Source organism: Tachyglossus aculeatus, chromosome 9 (genome assembly GCF_015852505.1).
Source record: "Tachyglossus aculeatus isolate mTacAcu1 chromosome 9, mTacAcu1.pri, whole genome shotgun sequence".
Taxonomy (NCBI): domain Eukaryota; kingdom Metazoa; phylum Chordata; class Mammalia; order Monotremata; family Tachyglossidae; genus Tachyglossus; species Tachyglossus aculeatus.
This window is the reverse complement of record NC_052074.1, coordinates 27,463,754-27,483,271: the sequence shown is the minus strand read 5'-3', so window position 1 is coordinate 27,483,271 and position 19,518 is coordinate 27,463,754. Positions and strand designations below refer to the sequence as shown.

The 19,518-nt window shown below is 46.2% G+C and overlaps 2 protein-coding genes across 3 annotated transcripts in view; one reads left to right on the top strand and one right to left on the bottom strand.

Moving 5' to 3' along the window:
* Positions 1–6,161, bottom strand: part of RUNX2 (RUNX family transcription factor 2) — a 136,519-nt gene extending 130,358 nt beyond the window's left edge. For both annotated transcript variants that reach the window (XM_038750980.1, XM_038750981.1), the window contains exon 1: positions 5,722–6,161. In XM_038750980.1, the coding sequence (XP_038606908.1) occupies positions 5,722–6,096 (375 nt within the window). In that variant the 5' untranslated portion in view covers positions 6,097–6,161. The remainder of the gene's footprint in view (positions 1–5,721) is intronic.
* Positions 6,038–19,518, top strand: part of SUPT3H (SPT3 homolog, SAGA and STAGA complex component) — a 415,169-nt gene continuing 401,688 nt past the window's right edge. The window contains exons 1-2 of the mRNA XM_038750985.1: positions 6,038–6,167; positions 11,729–11,780. The gene's annotated coding sequence lies outside the window, so the exon portion shown is untranslated. The remainder of the gene's footprint in view (positions 6,168–11,728; positions 11,781–19,518) is intronic.

Genomic DNA, 19,518 nt, shown 5'->3' with positions numbered 1-19,518 from the left:
GTCAGGGGGAGGAGGCCCAGCCCAGAGGGGTGGGGGTCAGTCCATGTCATTCATAATAATAATAATTATGGTATTTAATAATGATGGCATTTATTAAGCGCTTACTATGTGCAAAGCACTGTTCTAAGTGCTGGGGAGGTTACTAGTTGATCAGGTGGTCCCACGGGGGGGGCTCACCGTCTTAATCCCCCTTTTACAGATGAGGAAACTGAGGCACAGAGAAGTTAAGTGCCTTGCCCAAAGTCACACAGCTGACAGGCGGCGCCGGGATTTGAACCCATGACCTCTAACTCCAAAGCCCGTGCTCTTTCCACTGAGCCACGCTGTATTTGCTAAGCGCTTCCTGCGTGCCAAGCACTGCTCTAAGCGCCGGAGTAGACCCAAGTTAATCGAGCTGGACACAGTCCCTGTCTCACACGGGGCTCACAGTCTTCACCCCCATTTGACAGATGAGGTCACTGAGGCCCGGAGAAGTGAAATGACTTGCCCAAGGTCACGCAGCACACAAGAGGCAGAGCCGAGATTAGAACCCAGGTCCTCAGGCTCCCAAGGCTGGGATTTTGCCATCCTGATTTTTTCCTGGCTCCAGGGGGGGGGGATGCAGGAGGCTCCAAGCCCCCTGCCCTTAAACCCATCGCCCCCTCAAGCACACTTCATCCCGACTCCTTCTCGGACAGCAGACGACCCCCTGCCCTCAATGCCAACCCAGTTTACTCCGGTGATCTGCACCCAGGAAGCGCTCAATAAATAATAATAATAATAATGGCATTTATTAAGCACTTACTATGTGCAAAGCACTGTTCTAAGAGCTGGGGAGGTTACAAGGGGGTCAGGTTGTCCCATGTGGGGCTCACAGTCTTAATCCCCAATTCACAGATGAGGGAACTGAGGCACAGAGAAGTTAAGTGACTTGCCCAAAGTCACACAGCTGACAATTGGCGGAGCAGGATTTGAACCCATGACCTCTGACTCCCAAGCCCGGGCTCTTTCCACTGAGCTACGTACTGGATGTTTGACTAAACACTCCCTCCTCCTCCAAGGGAGCGTCCGGTCCTTTTGGCTTGGACGGGGAAATTGGGAGGGGGTGGAGGTTGGACATGCCAAACCTTCCCAAAAACGTTGCCAATTCCCGGGCGTTGGGGGAGAAGGGGGGGGTCCAAATTCAGGGGGAGAGAGGGGAGGGGAACAGGGAATCCCCTTTGGAGAGAGGGAATGGGGGGGATGCAGAAGGTGGGAGTTTTAGGATTAAAGGGAAGAGGGATTTGGGGAGGGGGAGGATGGGGAATGGTGAATTTTCTCACCCCTGGGGTTAGGGGGTTTTGGAGGATTGGAGTGCAAGTAAGGAAGCAAAGATGCAGGAAAAGAGTGTGGGGTGGTAATAATAAAAATAGAATTATTATTAATAATAATGATAATAAGTACGATATTTGTGGAGCGCTTTACTATGTGCCAGGCACTGTTCTAAGCGCTGGGTCAAGAGGAGAAGGTTGAGAGGCGGTGGGGGTGAGGAGGGGCACCACCAATCCCTGTTTTAGAACAATGCTTGGCACACAGTAAGCGCTTAACAAATACCAACATTATTATTATTATTATTATCTGGAAAAGTTGGTGGGGAAAAGGGACCCTGAAATCAAAGACGAGGTCGGGGAGGGGGAGGACGAAGGGCGGGTGCAGGCTGGGCCGGGGATAATTTTTAAAAATAATAATTATAATAATAAGGTCAATCGCATTTAGTGAGTGCTTACTGTGTGCAGAGCGCTTCGCTAAGCGCTCGGAAAGTACAATACAGCAATCAAGAGACAATCCCTGCCCACGACGGGCTCCCAGCCTAGAGGGCTGCATTCGTCCAGTCCTTCTTAATTAAGTGCCAGGCACTGTACTAAGCGCTGGGATGGCTGCGAGCAAATGGGGTGGGCCACCGACCCCGTCCCACGAGGGGCTCGCAGTCTCCATCCCCATTTTCCAGATGAGGAGCCCGAGGCCCAGAGGAAGGGAAGTGACTTACCCAAGGTCACTCGGTGGGGCAGTGCACTAGATCCCAGACTGAGCCCCCCCCTTCCTCTCCCCCTCCTCCCGGCCTTACCTCCTTCCCCTCCCCACACCACCTGTATATATGTATATATGTTTGTACATATTTATTACTCTATTTTACTTGTACATATTTATTCTATTTATTTTATTTTGTTAATATGTTTTGTTTTGTTCTCTGTCTCCCCCTTCTAGACGGGTAGGGACCGTCTCTATATGTTGCCAACTTATACTTCCCAAGCGCTTAGTACAGTGCTCTGCACACAGTAAGCGCTCAATAAATACGATTTAATGAATGAATGAACCCAGATCCCTCTTCCTCCCGGGCTCTATCCACTAGGCAGCTTCTCCAAGTCCGGGGAATAGTAATAATAATAATGGTATTTGTTAAGCGCTTACTATGTGCCGAGCACTGTTCTAAGCGCTAATAATGGCATTTGTTAAGGGCGTACTAGGTGCCGAGCGCTGTTCTAAGCGCTAATAATGGTATTATTAGAGAAGCAGCGTGGCTCAGTGGAAAGAGCCCGGGCTTGGGAGTCAGAGGTCGTGGGTTCTAATCTCGCCTCCGCCACTTAGCTGTGTGACTTTGGGCAAGTCACTTCACTCCTCTGTGCCCCAATTACCACATCTGTAAAATGGGGATGAAGACTGTGAGCCCCACGTGGGACAACCTGATCACCTTGTAAACTCCCCGGCGCTTAGAACAGTGCTTGGCACATAGTAAGCACTTAATAAATGCCACCATCATCAAAATCATTCTCTGTGCCTCAGTTCCCTCATCTGTAAAATGGGGATGAGGACTGTGAGCCCCATGTGGGACAACCTAAACACCTTGTAACCTCCCCGGCGCTTATGACAGTGCTTGGCACATAGTAAGCACTTAATAAATGCCATCATCATCATCATCTTTCTGTGCCTCAGTTCCCTCATCTATAAAATGGGGATGAGGACTGTGAGCCCCACGTGGGACAACCTGATCACCTTGTATCCTCGCCAGCGCTTAGAACAGTGCTTTGCACATAGTAAGCGCTTAATAAATGCCATCATCATCATCATCATTCTCTATGCCTCGGTTCCCTCATCTGTAAAATGGGGATGAAGACAGTGAGCCCCACATGGGACAACCTGATCACCTTATAACCTCCCCGGCGCTTAGAACAGTGCTTGGCACATAGTAAGCGCTTAACAATTGTCCTCGTTATTACAATCATAAGTTGAGACGGGAGGCGAGCGGGCCAAGGTCACCCGGAGGGCGGGATTCGAACCCAGGCCCTCCGGCTTCCAAGTCATTCATTCAATCGTATTTATTGAGCGCTTACTGTGTGCAGAGCACTGTACTAAGCGCTTGGGAAGTACAAGTTGGCAACATATAATAATAATAATGACATTTATTAAGTGCTTACTATGTACAAAGCACTGTTCTAAGCGCTGGGAAGGTTACAAGGTGATCAGGTTGTCCCACGGGGGCTCACAGTCTTAATCCCCATTTTCAGATGAGGTAACTGAGGCCCAGAGAAGTGAAGTGACTTGCCCAAGGTCACACAGCTGACAACTGGAGGAGTCGGGATTTGAACCCATGACCTCTGACTCCAAAGCCCGGGCTCTTTCAAGTCGCCTGGAGGGAAGAAGCCCGCCGGAGACTCGGGAAGCAGCGTGGCTCACTGGAAAGAGCCCGGGCTTGGGAGTCTGAGTTCATGGGTTCAAATTCAATTGTCGGCTGTGTGACTTTGGGCAAGCCACTTAACTGCTCTGTGCCTCGGTTCCCTCATCTGTAAAATGGGGGTTAAGACTGGGCCACACGGGGGACAACCTGATTACCTGGTAAGCTCCCCAGCGCTTAGAACAGTGCTTTGTTGGCAGATAGTAAGCGCTTACTAAATGCCATTATTATGATGATTGTAACCTCCCCAGCGCTTAGAACAGTGCTTTGTTGGCACATAGTAAGCGCTTAATAAATGCCATTATTATGACTGTAACCTTCCCAGCGCTTAGAACAGTGCTTTGCTGGCACATAGTAAGCGCTTAATAAATGCCATTATTATGATTGTAACCTTCCCAGCGCGTAGAACAGTGCTTTGTAGGCACACAGTAGGTGCTTAATAAATGCCATTGTTATGATGATGATTGTAACCTTCACAGCGCTTAGAACAGTGCTTTGTTGGCACATAGTAACAGTGCTTTGTTGGCACATAGTTGGCACATAGTTCCTCCCTTCAAGGCCCTGCTGAGAGCTCACCTCCTCCAGGAGGCCTTCCCAGACTGAGCCCCTTCTTTCCTCTCCCCCTCGTCCCCCTCTCCATCCCCGTCTTACCTCCTTCCCTTCCCCACAGCACCTGTATATATGTATATATGGTTGTACATATTTATTACTCTGTTTATTTATTTATTTATTTATTTATTTATTTATTTATGTTACTTGTACATTTCTATCCTACTTATTTTATTTTGTTGGTATGTTTGGTTCTGTTCTCTGTCTCCCCCTTTTAGACTGTGAGCCCACTATCGGGTAGGGACTGTCTCTATGTGATGCCAATTTGTACTTCCCAAGCGCTTAGTACAGTGCTCTGCACATAGTAAGCGCTCAATAAATACGATTGATTGATTGATTGAGAGTAAGCGCTTAATAAATGTCATTATTCTGACTGCAACCTTCCCAGCGCTTAGAACAGTGCTTTGTTGGCACATAGTAAGCGCTTAATAAATGCCATTATTATGATTGTAACCTTCCCAGCGCGTAGAACAGTGCTTTGTAGGCACATAGTAGGCGCTTAATAAATGCCATTATTATTATGATGATTGTAACCTTCCCAGCGCTTAGAACAGTGCTTTGTTGGCAGATAGTAAGCGCTTAGTAAATAGCATTATTATGATCGCAACCTTCCCAGCGCTTAGAACAGTGCTTTGTTGGCACATAGTGTTTAATAAATGCCGTTATCATTATGATGATTGTAACCTTCCCAGCGCTTAGAACAGTGCTTTGTAGGCACACAGTAGGCGCTAATAAATGCCGTTATTATTGTGATGATTGTAACCTTCCCAGCGCTTAGAACAGTGCTTTGCTGGCACATAGGAAGCGCTTAGTAAATAGCATCATTATGATTGTAACCTTCCCAGCGCTCTGTTGGCACATGGTAAGCGCTTAATAAATGCCATTATGACTGGAACCTTCCCAGCTTAATAAATAGCACTATTCTGATTGTAACCTTCCCAGCGCTTGGAACAGCGGTTTGCTGGTACATAATAAGCGCTTAATAAATGCCATTATTATTATAATTCTTATTCTTTCCACTGGGCCACGCTGCTTCTCGGAGACAGTCCCTCCCCACCAGAAGGCTAGAAGTCCTTGCCCCTGGGCCGAAAGTGGGGCAGGGGAGGGGAGTCTTTAGTCCTCTCCCCCTCGTCCCCCTCTCCATCCCCCCATCTTACCTCCTTCCCTTCCCCACAGCACCTGTATATATGGTTGTACATATTTATTACTCTATTTATCTTACTTGTACATTTCTTTCCTATTTATTTTATTTTGTTGGTATGTTTGGTTCTGTTCTCTGTCTCCCCCTTTTAGACTGTGAGCCCACTGCTGGGTAGGGACTGTCTCTATGTGTTGCCAATTTGTACTTCCCAAGCGCTTAGTGCAGTGCTCTGCACATAGTAAGCGCTCAATAAATACGATTGATTGATTGATTGATTTGGTACCTTGAAGGCCACGGGCAGGGTCTTGTTGCAGCGCCAGTGCGAAGGCAGGACGGAGCAGAGGAAATTGGGGCTGTCGGTGCGGACCAGCTCGGCGGGGTGGTCGGCGATGATCTCCACCATGGTGCGGTTGTCGTGCGGGGGTCGCAGCCTGGGGGGCACCGCTGCGGCTGCAGCTGCAGCCGCTGCTGCAGCCGCTGCAGCCGCCGCCGCCGCCTCCTGCTGCTGCTGCTGCTGTTGCTGCTGCTGCTGCTGCTGCTGCTGCTGCTGTTGCTGCGCAGCCACCACCGGGCTGACGTCGCTCATCTTCCCGGGCTGCAGGCTGCTGGAGGGGGGGCTGAACCGCCGGCTGGTGCTCGGATCTACGGGAATACGCATCACAACAGCCGCCGGTTAGCGAACTGGCCGCAGGAGGAGGAGGAGGAGGAGGAGGAAGAAGAGACGAGGAGGTGGGGGCCAAAAAAAAAAAGGGGGGGGTGGGAGGGAGAGGAGGAAACGGGGGGGAAGGGGCTCCGAGATAAGGCGCTTGCGAGGCTGCTGGAAATGCAACAGCAGCGCGCAAGAAAAATTAAAAAAAAAAAACCAGCTCGGTTCAAGTCGCCCAGGAGGGAAGAAGCCCGCCGGAGACCCGGGAAACCGCTGCGGAGGACGGACGGGGGGGGATTGGGTCCCTGCCGGACGCCTGGGTCCCCGGGCCACCCCACTCCTCCTCCTTCCTCCGCTCCAGTCCTGGAGGAGGGCGGCGGATTCCCGCTCAGGCCAGCCCCGCTGCAGATTGCATAGCCCTTGGGTGGCTGCACGGTTGCACTGCTCCCTGCGCGGCAGCCCAACTCTCTTGCACAGCTGCACCGCTCTCCTGCACCGCTGCCCTGGTCCCAGCACAGCTGCACTGCTCTCCTGCACAGTTGCACTGGTCCCAGCACAGCTGCACTGCTCTTGCACAGCTGCACTGCTCCCAGCACAGCTACACTGCTCTCCTGCACAGTTGCGCTGGTCCCAGCACAGCTGCGCTGCTCCCTGCACAGCTGCCCCAGCTGCAGAATGCTTCTCCTCCTCCTGCTCGTTTGCTGTCCCGGCTGCAGCCTCTCTGGGTTCCTTCTTTCCCCTTTTTTCCCCTCTTCTTCTTCTGCCGCTGCTTCTGTTCTCGCCCCCAGCACCGCCTCCTTGCAACCACTTCTGCTTCTGAGTGCGAGATTTTCTTTTCCTCTCGAGGTAAGGTAAGCGGAGCCCGCTGAGCTTCCCGACCCACCCGGACTCTTCCCTTTTTTTTTTGGGTGGGGGGGGTGGGAAGGGGAGGGAAAAATCTCCCGATCCACGAATGCAAGCGGAGAGATCCTTTCCGGGATCGATGGAGCTGAGACGCTAAGGCATTTTCGGGGCGGAGCGGAGGGGAGTCATTTTTCGTTGTGACTTCAGGCGGCGAACAATTCCCAATCCCTTCGCCGAGGGGACAGTCCTTATTCATTCATTCATTCATTCAATTGTATTGAGCGCTTCCTATGTGCAGAACACTGCACTAAGCGCTAAGTACTCCCGCTCCCTCCTCGCACCGCTTCCCCAAGTAGCGGCTCCTTGGGTGGGTGGGCCGAGGGAGGGGAGAGGTAGGTCTTTTTCCAAAAGGAAAGAGAGGGATTTTATCCAAATAACAATTAAAAAAAACCCTAATTGGTGACAGCGATGAAAATCACTTTTTTTTTTACATTCGCAAAAGTCGGATTCCCAGAGAAGACCGAAAATCCGTTGGAGACCTGTCTACCTGATGAAGAAAATCGGTTTCCCAAAACTTGGTAGAAAAAAAAGTGACCAGGACGTAGAAAAACAAGGCAGTTCTCCGCTTTTAATAAGCCTTTGCTAGGTTGGGTTGAATAGATTGGAATGTTATTTCCCCCTGTTTAAGGTGGGGGGGGAGGATCAGTAAAAGCACAAAATGTTTCAGTGGAAATCTTTTTTTCTTTATTTCGAAATCAGGGTTAAAAATATTCTCCGCATCCCCGAAAAGTTGCGGTCGAAAGGATTGAACGAGCCGAAAAATGCCGCAGTTTTTGTTCTAAAATGTGGTATTTGGAGGCTGGGATTTCTAATGATTAGGTTTTTGTGGTTTCTATAGACAGGGCTCTTTGGCTAAGGCGATCATTATGCTGATGAGAGTCAGAAGCACGTGGGTGTCTCGAACCAGCCTTCTTACTCCGCAGCCTTCAAAATAAATAAAACAATGTGCATCGCCCAAAGAAGAATAGGAGAAAAAAAGTGAATTAATTTAGCCCAAAGGAAAGAGAGGGGGCTGGAAAGGCAGTTTTCTCTCCCCGATGGTAACTGTTGCTCCTCAGGCTTTTCATTAACACTTTTTTCCCCCCTCAACAACTTGAAAATCTTGTTTTACCAAAAAAAAAAAAAAAAGATAACCGTGAACTACCAGGTTTTCAAGACTTCGGGTCCAGCTTTCACCTAAGCTTAAAGCACTTCCTTGAATGAATGAAAAATGTAACACACTCACACACACACACACATATTAAGTTAAAGAGTGTGATGGCTTCCCCCCCAAACCAAAAAGCGCAAATCTTATTAAAGTAATTTACATATCCAATAGAATAAAAGTGCAGACGTCTCCTCCCAGCAGATAACGACCTATCAAAACCCTCCTTTCTAATTTGTCGGGCTTTACTTCTGTTACTTCCACCTCGTTAAAATCGGTGGGGGGTGGGGAGAGAGATGGGGGAGAGGGACCTCCCCAAAACCTGATGAAGAGGTTAAGTGGGGGCTACTGAGACCCCCCCACTCCCAGGATAGCACACTGAGCATGTTCAGATAAGGAAGAAAAAAACAAGAGAGAGAGAGATGCTACCGCAAGATTGCTATATAAAACTCTTCCTCCGTTTTTAGCTCCTTTAATCTCCCCCCTTTATTTCACAACCTTTTCTTCTCTCCATCCCCTGCACACTGGTCCCCTGCACAGACCCACACTCACTTTCTCCCCCTGTATTTTTCCTCCCCACCCCAATTTCCCTCCCCCGCCTTTTCCGTTTTCCACGCTCCCCTTTCCTCTTATTCCTTTTCCCTCTTTCCTCCCCCTTTTCATCTCGCTATGGCTACGGAGGTGACCCACCGTCTCCTAAAGAGAACCGAAAAAAATAAAATGTGGATTATGTGAACAGCCCCCACCTATAAATGACATCTCCATCCCACCCTCTCTTTAAGTCAGTGTTGCCGGGTTATCTGAAATGAACCCAAAAGTGACAAACGACGAGCTTTCTGATTGCTTGAGTGTTTGCAGTAGTTATTCTAAAAAATAATCTTTTCCGTCACAGGGGAGAGCTCTAACTCTGGGTACCGTTCGCTGTTTGCAAACATCGCGGTCAATTTCCCCCATGCTTGCGGTGGCCCGGCCTGGATGGTTATTTCTTTTCCTTCAAAACTGAACCAACCGTTTGCTCTGCATTTTATTTCGGGCCAGGCAGAACCGCTTCCAAGTCCAGCCGAACTGAGATCTTTCGGTATCGATTACAGGGGGCTGCGAGAGGGAAGGAGTTGCAGAAAGTGTCTAATCCTGCGTCTAAGGGAAATTGAAAGTCTAATAGCCAACCACCCGGGGGATACCCATCTCACTCCCCCAATCTCTCCCTTCCCACCCATCACCTCAAAAAAAAAAAATTAGAGACCACCAAAATACACTGGGGCTAAGTGCTTCATGAAGGCAAGTTCAGTTGGAGAAGAGGAATGAAATATATAGAGGGTGCGGAAGAAGAGAAAAACAGCAGTAGACCTGCAGATGGGAAAGGCAAATGGGAAAGACAAAGCAACGGATAAAAAGAGGGTGAAGGAGAGAGAGCCTGAGTGAGAAAATGAGAAGCGAGAGAAGGAGGAAAAGGAAAAGAGGAGAGGAAGGAGAAGAATTGCAATATCCACTTTAGGATCAGAAAAGTTTTTCAAAAGTTTTAAGACAGTTTTCATTTAGCCAACTTTCTGTCTCCTCCCATTTCTCTGCCTCCCTCTCATCTTTCTATGCAGGTACCTAGGAATTAAGGACAGGGATAAAGCTTGACCCTCTCTAGACTGCAAGCTCGCTGTGGGCAGAGAATGTGTCTTTTTAATGTTGTGTTTCGCTCTTCCGAGTGCTTAGTACAATGCTCTGCACATAGTAAGTGCTCAGTAATAATAATAATAATAATAATGACATTTATTAACTGCTTACTATGTGCAAAGCACTGTTCTAAGCGCTGGGGAGGTTACAAGGTGGGGGGAGGTTACAAGGTGGGGGCTTAACAAATACGGTCGAATGAATAAATAGCAAACCACACTTTTTAGTAACTGTGCCTTTCCACACCAAGCACTGAAGAGAATTAAGGTTTGAGGCCATCTTCTTGAAAAGAGAAATTACTTGTTTTAATTAGTCATATCCGGTAGCTGAGTTTTACAGCCATCTGTTCCTCAGTGTCTTCCACCACCACCCCACCCCTGGCCCCTCACACACATTTCAGAAAAGCTAATTAAAACAAACTAAAAGTAGCTCTTGGTAGTCACCAGTAACAAGTTCCTTAAAATATCCTTCAGTTATTTATAATGTAGAAATAAAATTTTCCATAGGCCACCCTAACAAAATTCCAGATTACCTGGCACAGCCTATTTCTCAGTCTCTTTTCGAAAGTGTCTCTCTGCTGAATATTTACACTTTAAAACTGGAACTGACTAAAGCCTGGAACTGATCTCTAGCTCAAATCTCTCTGCAAGGAAAAAAAAAAATACGTTAGACCCCCCCAAGAACAAAACCTCCTCCTGATGCCAGTAAGGGGCAGACACATATGGAAATTACATGGAATTTTGGAATCTATGATATTACATGTATCCTCCCTCATTTTGGTTTATAGTTTCTTCTAGAAGAAGATATAATTGTTTTGGCTTCTCCCTTCAGATTACTAGGGAGGAGCACCCCTATTTGTAGAGCTTTTTATGGAGTCAGAAAACAGATAGCAGACTTTCTGGGAATGTGATTGCTTCACCAATTATTATCAAAAAAACACGATACACCTTAAATTAAGTGAAGTCTCTGAATCCAAAACTCTGCCCATGTTTTCTATAACGGTCTTTACTGCTAACCTCTATTGATGCACAGAGATGTCACGTTATTGATGACAGTTCCAGGCACAGAGCTAGAAATAGAACAGAGGACACCCACCCATCATCCAAGTTAACTGCTGAACAGAATGTCTCATTCTTTTCGTTATCACAGTTACGATGGATGAAAAAGCCAACTTTAATGTCCTCCTAAATACACTAAAGCCTTCTTAAGATTCTTTCAGTGGATCAGGATTAAATTTTTTTCTTACAGGGAAAATATTGTAGGAGAGCCATTAAATACTATTTACATACATGGAAAGTCACATTATAGTGAATTATATTGGTGAGGAAATTTTCGAGGGTGTCGATTCCCTGAGGGTGAAGACCTCTTGGCCAATAACTATGAGGTGATGCCATTCTTTATACCCTCCTGGAATTCTGGAATTAACCTTGGGCCAGTAGTGAAAGCACATAGTTACTGCCACCCTTTGTTGCTGGCATAGGCTTGGAATACCTCAGGGCTCCGTCCCACTCCCAAATTGGGGGTAATAGTGAATCCGTGTGCCAAATGGCTGTAGTCGTTCCAAGAACGCTAGGCATCTGGGAGATGGAGCCGAAGAACAAGAGACATTCCCTGACCATGAGACACTTACATTCTGAATGAAAAGATAAGACACAGAAAATCAAATACACATCCATATAACCTAGTGCAGAGGATGGACTTAAATAAATACGCAAGTGCAAGAGGGGGAAGAAAGAGTTAAGACCCCAGGACATCTCAGTCACCCACCCCGGGTACCAGCGGAATGATCACAGCTCGGTTTGGCCCCTTCATCAACAACCCCCACCTTAGCTTGCTTCCTTCAGGGATGGCTGCAGCATTCCCTTCCCCCACCACCTCCTTCCAGGACCTAGTCTTAATTCCCGCCCTTCCCTTCTCTCCCCTCCGACTGGGCAGGAGCCCAGGACAGAGCCAGAGCTGGAAGTTCCAGAATTTCATCCACACCCAGGTAAGGTCCAGGGCCTTGTTCTCCACCTCCTATCTGGGCCTGTCTCTCTCTTTCCTTCCCAGCTATCCTTTCTCTCTGAGTCTGTCTGTGTGTGTGTCCCTCTGTTTCTTCTGTGGGGTGGTATGCATATTTATGTGTGTGCACGCTTCCTCTCCAAGCGTTTCCAGGTGACTCTCCGGCTGCAGGTTAGCCAAGTCTCCAGTTTTGTGTTTGGGTCTTTGGTCACCCCTCTGTTTGGACTGGAGATGATGTGTCCGTGTCCGGACAATGTGTCCGTGGCTTTGGCTTCTGGCTGGGTTTTTTTTCTCTGGTTCTGGGCCTTTGGCTCTGGCTCTGCTTCTCTGGCTTTGGCTGTGCCACTGGATCTCTGTGGCTTTGGATGTGGCTTTGGCTATTTCTCTGGGTCTGGCTCTGGGACTCTGGCGGTCGCTTTTTGCTTCTCAGCTCTCTGGTTGGGTCTCTAATGGTCTCTTTCCTGCCTTTTGAACCCTGCCCGTAGAAGCTGTGCCCAAGGAAGCCCTGCCTCTTTTACTCTCACTCAAAATGAAATGTTGAAATTTTCTGTAGATGGTCCCATTTGAGTCTTGATTGTGTGATACTGAAGCAGTCAATAAGTGGTATTTATTGAGTGCTTACTGGGCAGAACCATATGCTAGGAGCTTGGGAGAGTACAATCCAACGGAGTTGGTCAACGTGTTCCCTCACCCACGACAACTTCAGCTGTATGGGAACCAGTGTGGTAATGTTATATAATTAGGGGAGAAAATTTGGAGACTGGCAAGGAGTGAGGAAGCTGTTAGGACTATGAAATTGGAGGGGACATTTGGAGAGAGGAGCTGGAGTTAGGGGATTTTGTGAGTTGGGGAGAAAGAAACAGAAGGAACCTGAAGGTCCTAAGAAGATAAAAGGACTTGAGGAGCCCAAGGGAATTAAAAATGATCTCTGGAATTCAGTCTTGGGCCAAATGGGGTCCCTTAAGTGTAGACACTGAAAGGGGTCCTCAAAAACTAGGGGTTAGAAAATGGGGTAATTGGATTAGGATATAGTCCACATATGATCAGTTCTGTGCTAGATATGTTTCTCCTTTGGACATAGCTTTGCACAAAGGTTTTGAACACAGAGCGAATGCTCATATTTTGTGGGCTTTATTTGATTGCACTAGCCTTGCAGAGCCACCAGTCCCCATTATAATACAACTCACAATAACACAAGTCTTGGTTTAAGACAGGCTCCCATCGGCCCTTTCTAAAACTAAAAAAACTAAAACCCAAACATCCATTATGCTTGGTGCTGCTACCTACAGCCCTGTGTTCACATGGTGAAGTGGATAGAGCACGGGCCTCGGAGTCAGGAGGTCATGGGTTCTGATTCTGGCTCTGCCACTTGACTGCTGTGTGATCTTGGGCAAGTCACTTCATTTCTCTGGGCCTCAGTTACTTCACCTGTAAAATGGGGGTTGAGACTGTGAGCCCCACATGGGACAGGGACTCCATCCAACCCTATTTGCTTGTATCCATCCCTACGCTTAGTACAGTGCCTGGCACATAGTAAGCACTTAACAAATACCATAATTACTATTATTATTATTGTGGCAGAGCAGCGGTGGTGAGTAAGCAAATTCTGAGTTGGAGAAGAGAGAGTAGGTGGAGGAAATTGGGCTCCTCCTTTCCCCCTTCCCCTGCTTGGAATTCATTGGATAGTTTCAGCTGCTCTGAGCTGAACTATGTAGGTGCAGAAGGAGGAGGAGGAGGAAAAAGGAGGAAGAGGGGGAAGAGGAAAGAATAGTTTCATAGAGCCAAAATGACACTAGCCATGCAGGTTCACCCAAGGAGATAGCATGGAAGTGGGAAGAATTTTTTTCCTTAGATTGTGAGCCACTTTAAGGGCCAGGAACCTCGTCAAATTTTCACCTAGGTACTTTTTCCTACAGTGCTTTGAACATATTTGGGGCTTAATAAATATTACTACTAATACACTATTGCTGTTGCTACTACTGCTTCTACTACCTATGCGTGAGCAGAACTGCTCTGTGTGAGGCTAGTCCACTCGTTCATTAGCCTAGAGTATACAGTCCTAAGGGGACATGTCCACATTGGACAGAGACACATCAGGCATCCTAGAAGGGGTGAATTCTAGATCCAAACTTAAGCAATGTAGTATTTATTATCATTTAAAAAAGAAAAAAAACCATTTAAAACTGGATTGAACACATTGAGTTATCTGAACAAAAGCATTCTATGTGCATGAATCTGGAAAAAAATGGCCGAAAAAGCACATTCCCATGGACAGCTCCTATTCTCTCCCCATTCCCCCCCATGCTGAGTGGCTACACCTGTGGGGCAGTAGTGCTAAAATACTCTGAAACTATATTTTTGATAAGCATATAGACTTACTGGCACCAAGAGAAAAAAGAAGCTCTTTAATAATCATTATAAATTTATAAGTGCCCCATGCACTTCAGTGAATTTTTTTCGTGGCTCTATTTTTATCAGGAAAAACTCAAAGTCACCTTACACTGCTCTGGTACACAACACTAAAAATCTATGTAATATAAAACAGCCCAGCTTTGTCCACTTTGTATTGTATTCAAAATCCAGAAATAAAGTAAATCATCAACTTGAACCACTTGAAAACTGATGCAATCTACAATACAGCACTTTATTTTCTTCCTGTCTCTTCTATTGTAAGTTCTTAAATTACATCAATTCCCTCTTTTATATAAAAGTCAAGGGACAAGGCAATTCTGAAATTAACTGATTTTGAGACTTCTTTGCAAAACGCTTTCCGAAGCAAGAGAAACAGAGTTCACGGACTTCTAATTCTGAAATTTAGGAAAGTCAGAGGACAGCCTTTCCTATAAAATTTCCCCCCAAGGTATGTCATCTCTCAACTCAAAAGACAGTTATGCATTGCCCTTAGAAGTTAGTTTTTATTCTTTTATTCAGCTACAATTTGTTGCCAGGGTGAAGTGTTTTGAGCCTGTTTAGACAAATTCTACGTCCCGTTAACTTTCAAATGCATCCCTGGTACTATATGCAACATAGTCAGCCCTCTGACACAATGATAACATGATCGTTTCAGGACAAGGCAGTTAGAAGTGGGGCTTTCATCGGAGTATATTCAGTGGCACCTTATTAAAAGGAACTTACTTGGCCAATGATACCACGAGGAATTTATTTCCCCCGTTCTTTATATTTTCATGGCCCAACAAAACACATCACTAATTCATAGCGTTCAGTTCACGGGTTTCATTATCAGCCAATATTAACTGGAAATATTCACGCTTCATGTATCTTCCTACAGTCCTTATGGCCAAGTTCTTGTCCTGGCAATAACAACCTAGTTCTTCACTTTTCAAAGAACAATTTTCATAGGCTGGCTTAAAAGTGAGCATCAGGGTTGATGCTAGCAATTTGAGGACACAGGGAAAGCTGGAATTTCATGCCTCAAGGCTCGGTGGGGGTGAGAGTGATGGAGTATGGCAGAGGAGGGGGGCTTAAAAGAGCAAATGTACTTGCTGATGAACTGCCCTCTCCTCAGAGTCTATCAGACCCCCCTCCACCTCAGACTCAGCTGTGGTTTAAGGGTTGGAACATCAAATAATTCCAAGTAGCTCTGCTTTTTAAACTTCATATCCCTTCCAGACTGAGCTGGGGGCCACAAATTACAGACTTCCCCAGAGTCTCCAAACAAATGTCCTGTCAGGGAAAGGTGGGGAGAGAGGCAGAGAGGGTCCCTTGGGGATTCCACCCTCAGTTCACGGACAGTGGACCAGTTCTGGAAAACAAGGGTTTCTGGGTGACCACAGAATTTATCCAGTCCTAGAACCAGTTCTGGGAAGAAATAAGGATCTTAGGTCACTTTACCTAAGGATTTTTTTACTTATGTCTTAGACATAAATAAAGTTTCTGTGTCTGCAGTGCCGGAAGTAAATCGGTACAGGTGCTAACTCGGCTCTGGAGGAGAAAAACGGCTCCTGGGATAGCCATTCCATTTTGAAAATTGCGTGGTGATAATTGTGGCAGCAGTCCTTTCACCTGGCGGAGGTAGGGTGGGAGTCCCTCTACTCATGTGGGTCCAGTCCAGGGAGGGGCTGCAGTGACCAGTCTCTTCATCGCCAACAATTCAAAGCCAGAAGGGGTTGGGGATTAGAGGGGAAGGCAAGGTGGCTGTCCTGTCCTTACTCTTTACTGCTAAGATGTGGCTCCGACCTTCGAACCTGTGGCGGAAATCCAGGTGGCAGGCTGACTCCACACATTGCTCCTTCACCGCTGCTCACCACCACTTCCACCAGTTACAAAATTTTGTAACTATAGTCCTGTGATACTTTCTATTTCCATTAGCTTGTAAGCTTCTTGAGGGCCTGGATAGGGTCTTTGGCCTCTATTATACTCTTAAAAATACTTAGTTTGGAGTACTTCGCACACAGTAATCACTCAATAAATGCTTCTGATTGGTTGCTTAAAAAAAGAATGTATAGTCATTAAATAAAAGGTAACTTTTCTGCTTGACTTGGGTGAGTGACAATTGCTGTTAAAAAGTACCTTGCTTTCTTCGGTTGTGGTATTCTAAATTTAATACGAGTTGTTTTTTCATGCCTGAATCAAGGGCCGCTGACATCACTATCACGAAGGAAAACTACAGGGCTCAGAAGAGAACTGTCATTCACACGTCACTCATACAATTTGCTAAAAAAGGAAATTTTTATAAACAAACCAAAATTGAATGACTCTGAAAATGATTCTAATGATTCAATAACTAATATGACTCTGAACCAGGTAGCAGAAGACTAATAAGGAGGGTAAGCTTCCTTTCGTTTTAGGTTTGTTTTTTTCTCTACCTCCACGGCTTAGTTCAACAAAGTTGGGCTTGTAGGGATGTCTGGTTCCCCTGACCGAAGTCTCCTGGCTAACATGGAGAGGAGTATAAAGTTCCATGTGTACAGATCTGCATGCGTACTCCACACATGTTCATCGGATTTCTCTTCCACTATCTGCAACTGGCAAGAATGTGTCTGTTATATGGTTATATTGTACTCTCCCAAATGCTTAGTACAGTGCTCTGCACACAGTAAGCACTCAATAAACACAACTGATTGACTGATGGATCACAATATACAAGCTGAACCTGGGCAAAAAGAGAGCAGAAAGCCTGGTAAGTCACTTATTTGGTTCTTAGGTCTCCTTCCACAGACCTGACCCAAAAAAAGGGACTTCTGGATAAGCAGGGATCTCCTGCTTCTGTCTTCCTGACTAGGGTGGCAAAGAACCTGGACTTTTATCTACTTTCTTTTGTTGTACTCTCCCAAACACTTAGTACAGTAGTCTCCACACAGTAAGTGCTCCATAAATGTGATTGATTGATTGATTGTCTCATTTAGGTCTTTAACTTTCTCTACCTCACTCCTTCGTTCACTTGGAGTGCCACTTCCGTACTGGGGAGCTGAGTGAAGATTGGAACAGTCACTACCTGGGTTAGCCAGATGCAGAGTCAGTGTCACAGCACGGGACGAGAGTGTGAAGCCTGTTGAAGCGTGATTCACGGAGTCTGATGGTAGATGCATCTTGTCTGGGAGAGGACTAAACTCATTAGACTGATGGTTATTGTGGGGTGATGTCACAAACAGCTGGGAGCAATCCTTCCAAATCTGCCCTGAGGAAGAAGTGACTTTCAGGTGGCACTGCACTATCTGGTGACCGTGCACCCTGAAGCAACACCCTTACCTTTATATTTTTCATTTCTGATCTGTAGCTACCATTTTTTCATCTCTGGTCTGTCTAGTTGTGCAGAGAACAACTGTATTACTGTGTGCGTGTTTATATGTATAGACATGCATCCACATACACAAATATAAAAATGTATATTTGCTGCTGCTGTTAATCTTGGCTGTATTTTTTTCTTTTGATTTTCCACTGGTTTGTGCAATACAGGGGAAAAGACTCCCTTGATTCCCTACTCGGCCTCTTGGAACATCAAATTCAAAGATGGCCTACAAAATGGGTGAGGGCACAAAGTTGTCTGCTTGCTATTAAGACCTCAGAGATAGTCTGTTCCCCCACCACAGACTTCACCCATCCTCCCGTAACAACTTTCTCGCAAAGCATGGGACTGAGCAAAAAGGAGTTGAGCAAGAGAGTTCGGATGGCTCAGTGCAAACCACCACCACCACTACTGCTAAAACAACTCTAGTGCATGACCTGCTGGCTGCAGGACATCCCTTTCTTTTCTTAACCACTGGTGCTGAGCTATTCTCACCCCAAAGGACAAAGGGTCAGAAAAATAATAATTATGGTAATTGCCAAGCACTGTTCTAAGCGCTGGGGCAGATACAAGGCAGTAAGGTTGTCCCACGTGGGGCTCACAGTCTTAATTCCCATTTTCCAGATGAGGCAACTGAGGCCCAGAGAAGTGAAGTGACTTGCCCAACACCACACAGCAGACAAGTGGCGAAGCCAGGATTAGAACTCATGACCTTCCGACTCCCAGGCCCGGGCTCTAACCATTAGGCCATGTTGCTTCTCCGGAAAAAATGCACTACCACTAGTGTCAGCTTTGGATGGTACAAAGGGAGGCAAGACTGTAAACTCGTTGAGGGCTGGGAAAGTGTCTGTTATATTGTACTTTCCTAGGTGCTTAGGACAGTGCTCTGCACACAGTAAACGCTCAATAAATGCGACCGAATGAATGATTGAATGAAAGCCAAGAGCCTCATTGCACATGGACCGTGGTGGGCAGGAAGCAGTGAAAAATATAAAAGTGACCACCCATTGGAAGTGGCATCTGAGGAAACAAGGACCTGTGAGCAATGGGGGTTGAAGCAGATTTGTGTATTCTATCAATCATTGGTATTTACTGGGCAGAGCATTTCCATGTGCAGAGCAAATGTGCTAAATACTTGGGAGAGCACACTAGAGTTGTAGACATGATCCCTGCGTACAAGGAACTTGCAATCTAGAAGGGGAGACAGACTTTAAAATATATTCCAGACAACTTGTCAGCCTGTGTAACAAAATCCTACAGCATGCGTCATATCACATGGATTGGGGGGTGGAGGGGAGTGAGAGCAAATTTTTCCCTGCCTCAAGCAGAAGTACCTGAAGCCAGCACCGATGACTATATTTTTATGAGCATATTCACCCCCATGGATGCAATCTCACTGTCAACAGCATTGCATTTGTACCAAAGGACAACTCCCTATACAACCAATATGACTAGCAGTAGTTCAGTTTCTAACTTTGCTGTACATACGTTTATAATTCAACCATAAAAAATTCCCTCCGGGCAGAAGTCTAACAAAATATCTCTATCCGGAAGCCAAACTAGAGATAAAACGTTTTCTAATTTTGAACTCCTCGGTTGTTTTGCGTATCTGTTTTCTAAAGAAATGTATTATGCAGTCATGGCCAGGAGAGTATTAGCAAAGTTATGTGGAGAATTGAGCCAATCATGCTGATCATAAAAGAAAAACAACCCCAAAACACTTTTGTTTTAATTGTAGGTATATTGAAAGTCAAAATATACTTTGTCCTGAAATATCTGGGTAATTAGCTCAATTCTTCATTTTGCTGGTGTAGACCTAGTGTAAATTAAAATTCTAGGTCATTAGGCCCTAAGTTTTGATTAGCCCCTTTTGAATATCAAAGAAAAATATCAACCTTAATCCAGTTAAGCCTTGAAATCTTTGCTATCACATGAAAAGCATATGTGGCTTTTAGGGGATGAAAGCACTGAAAATTTG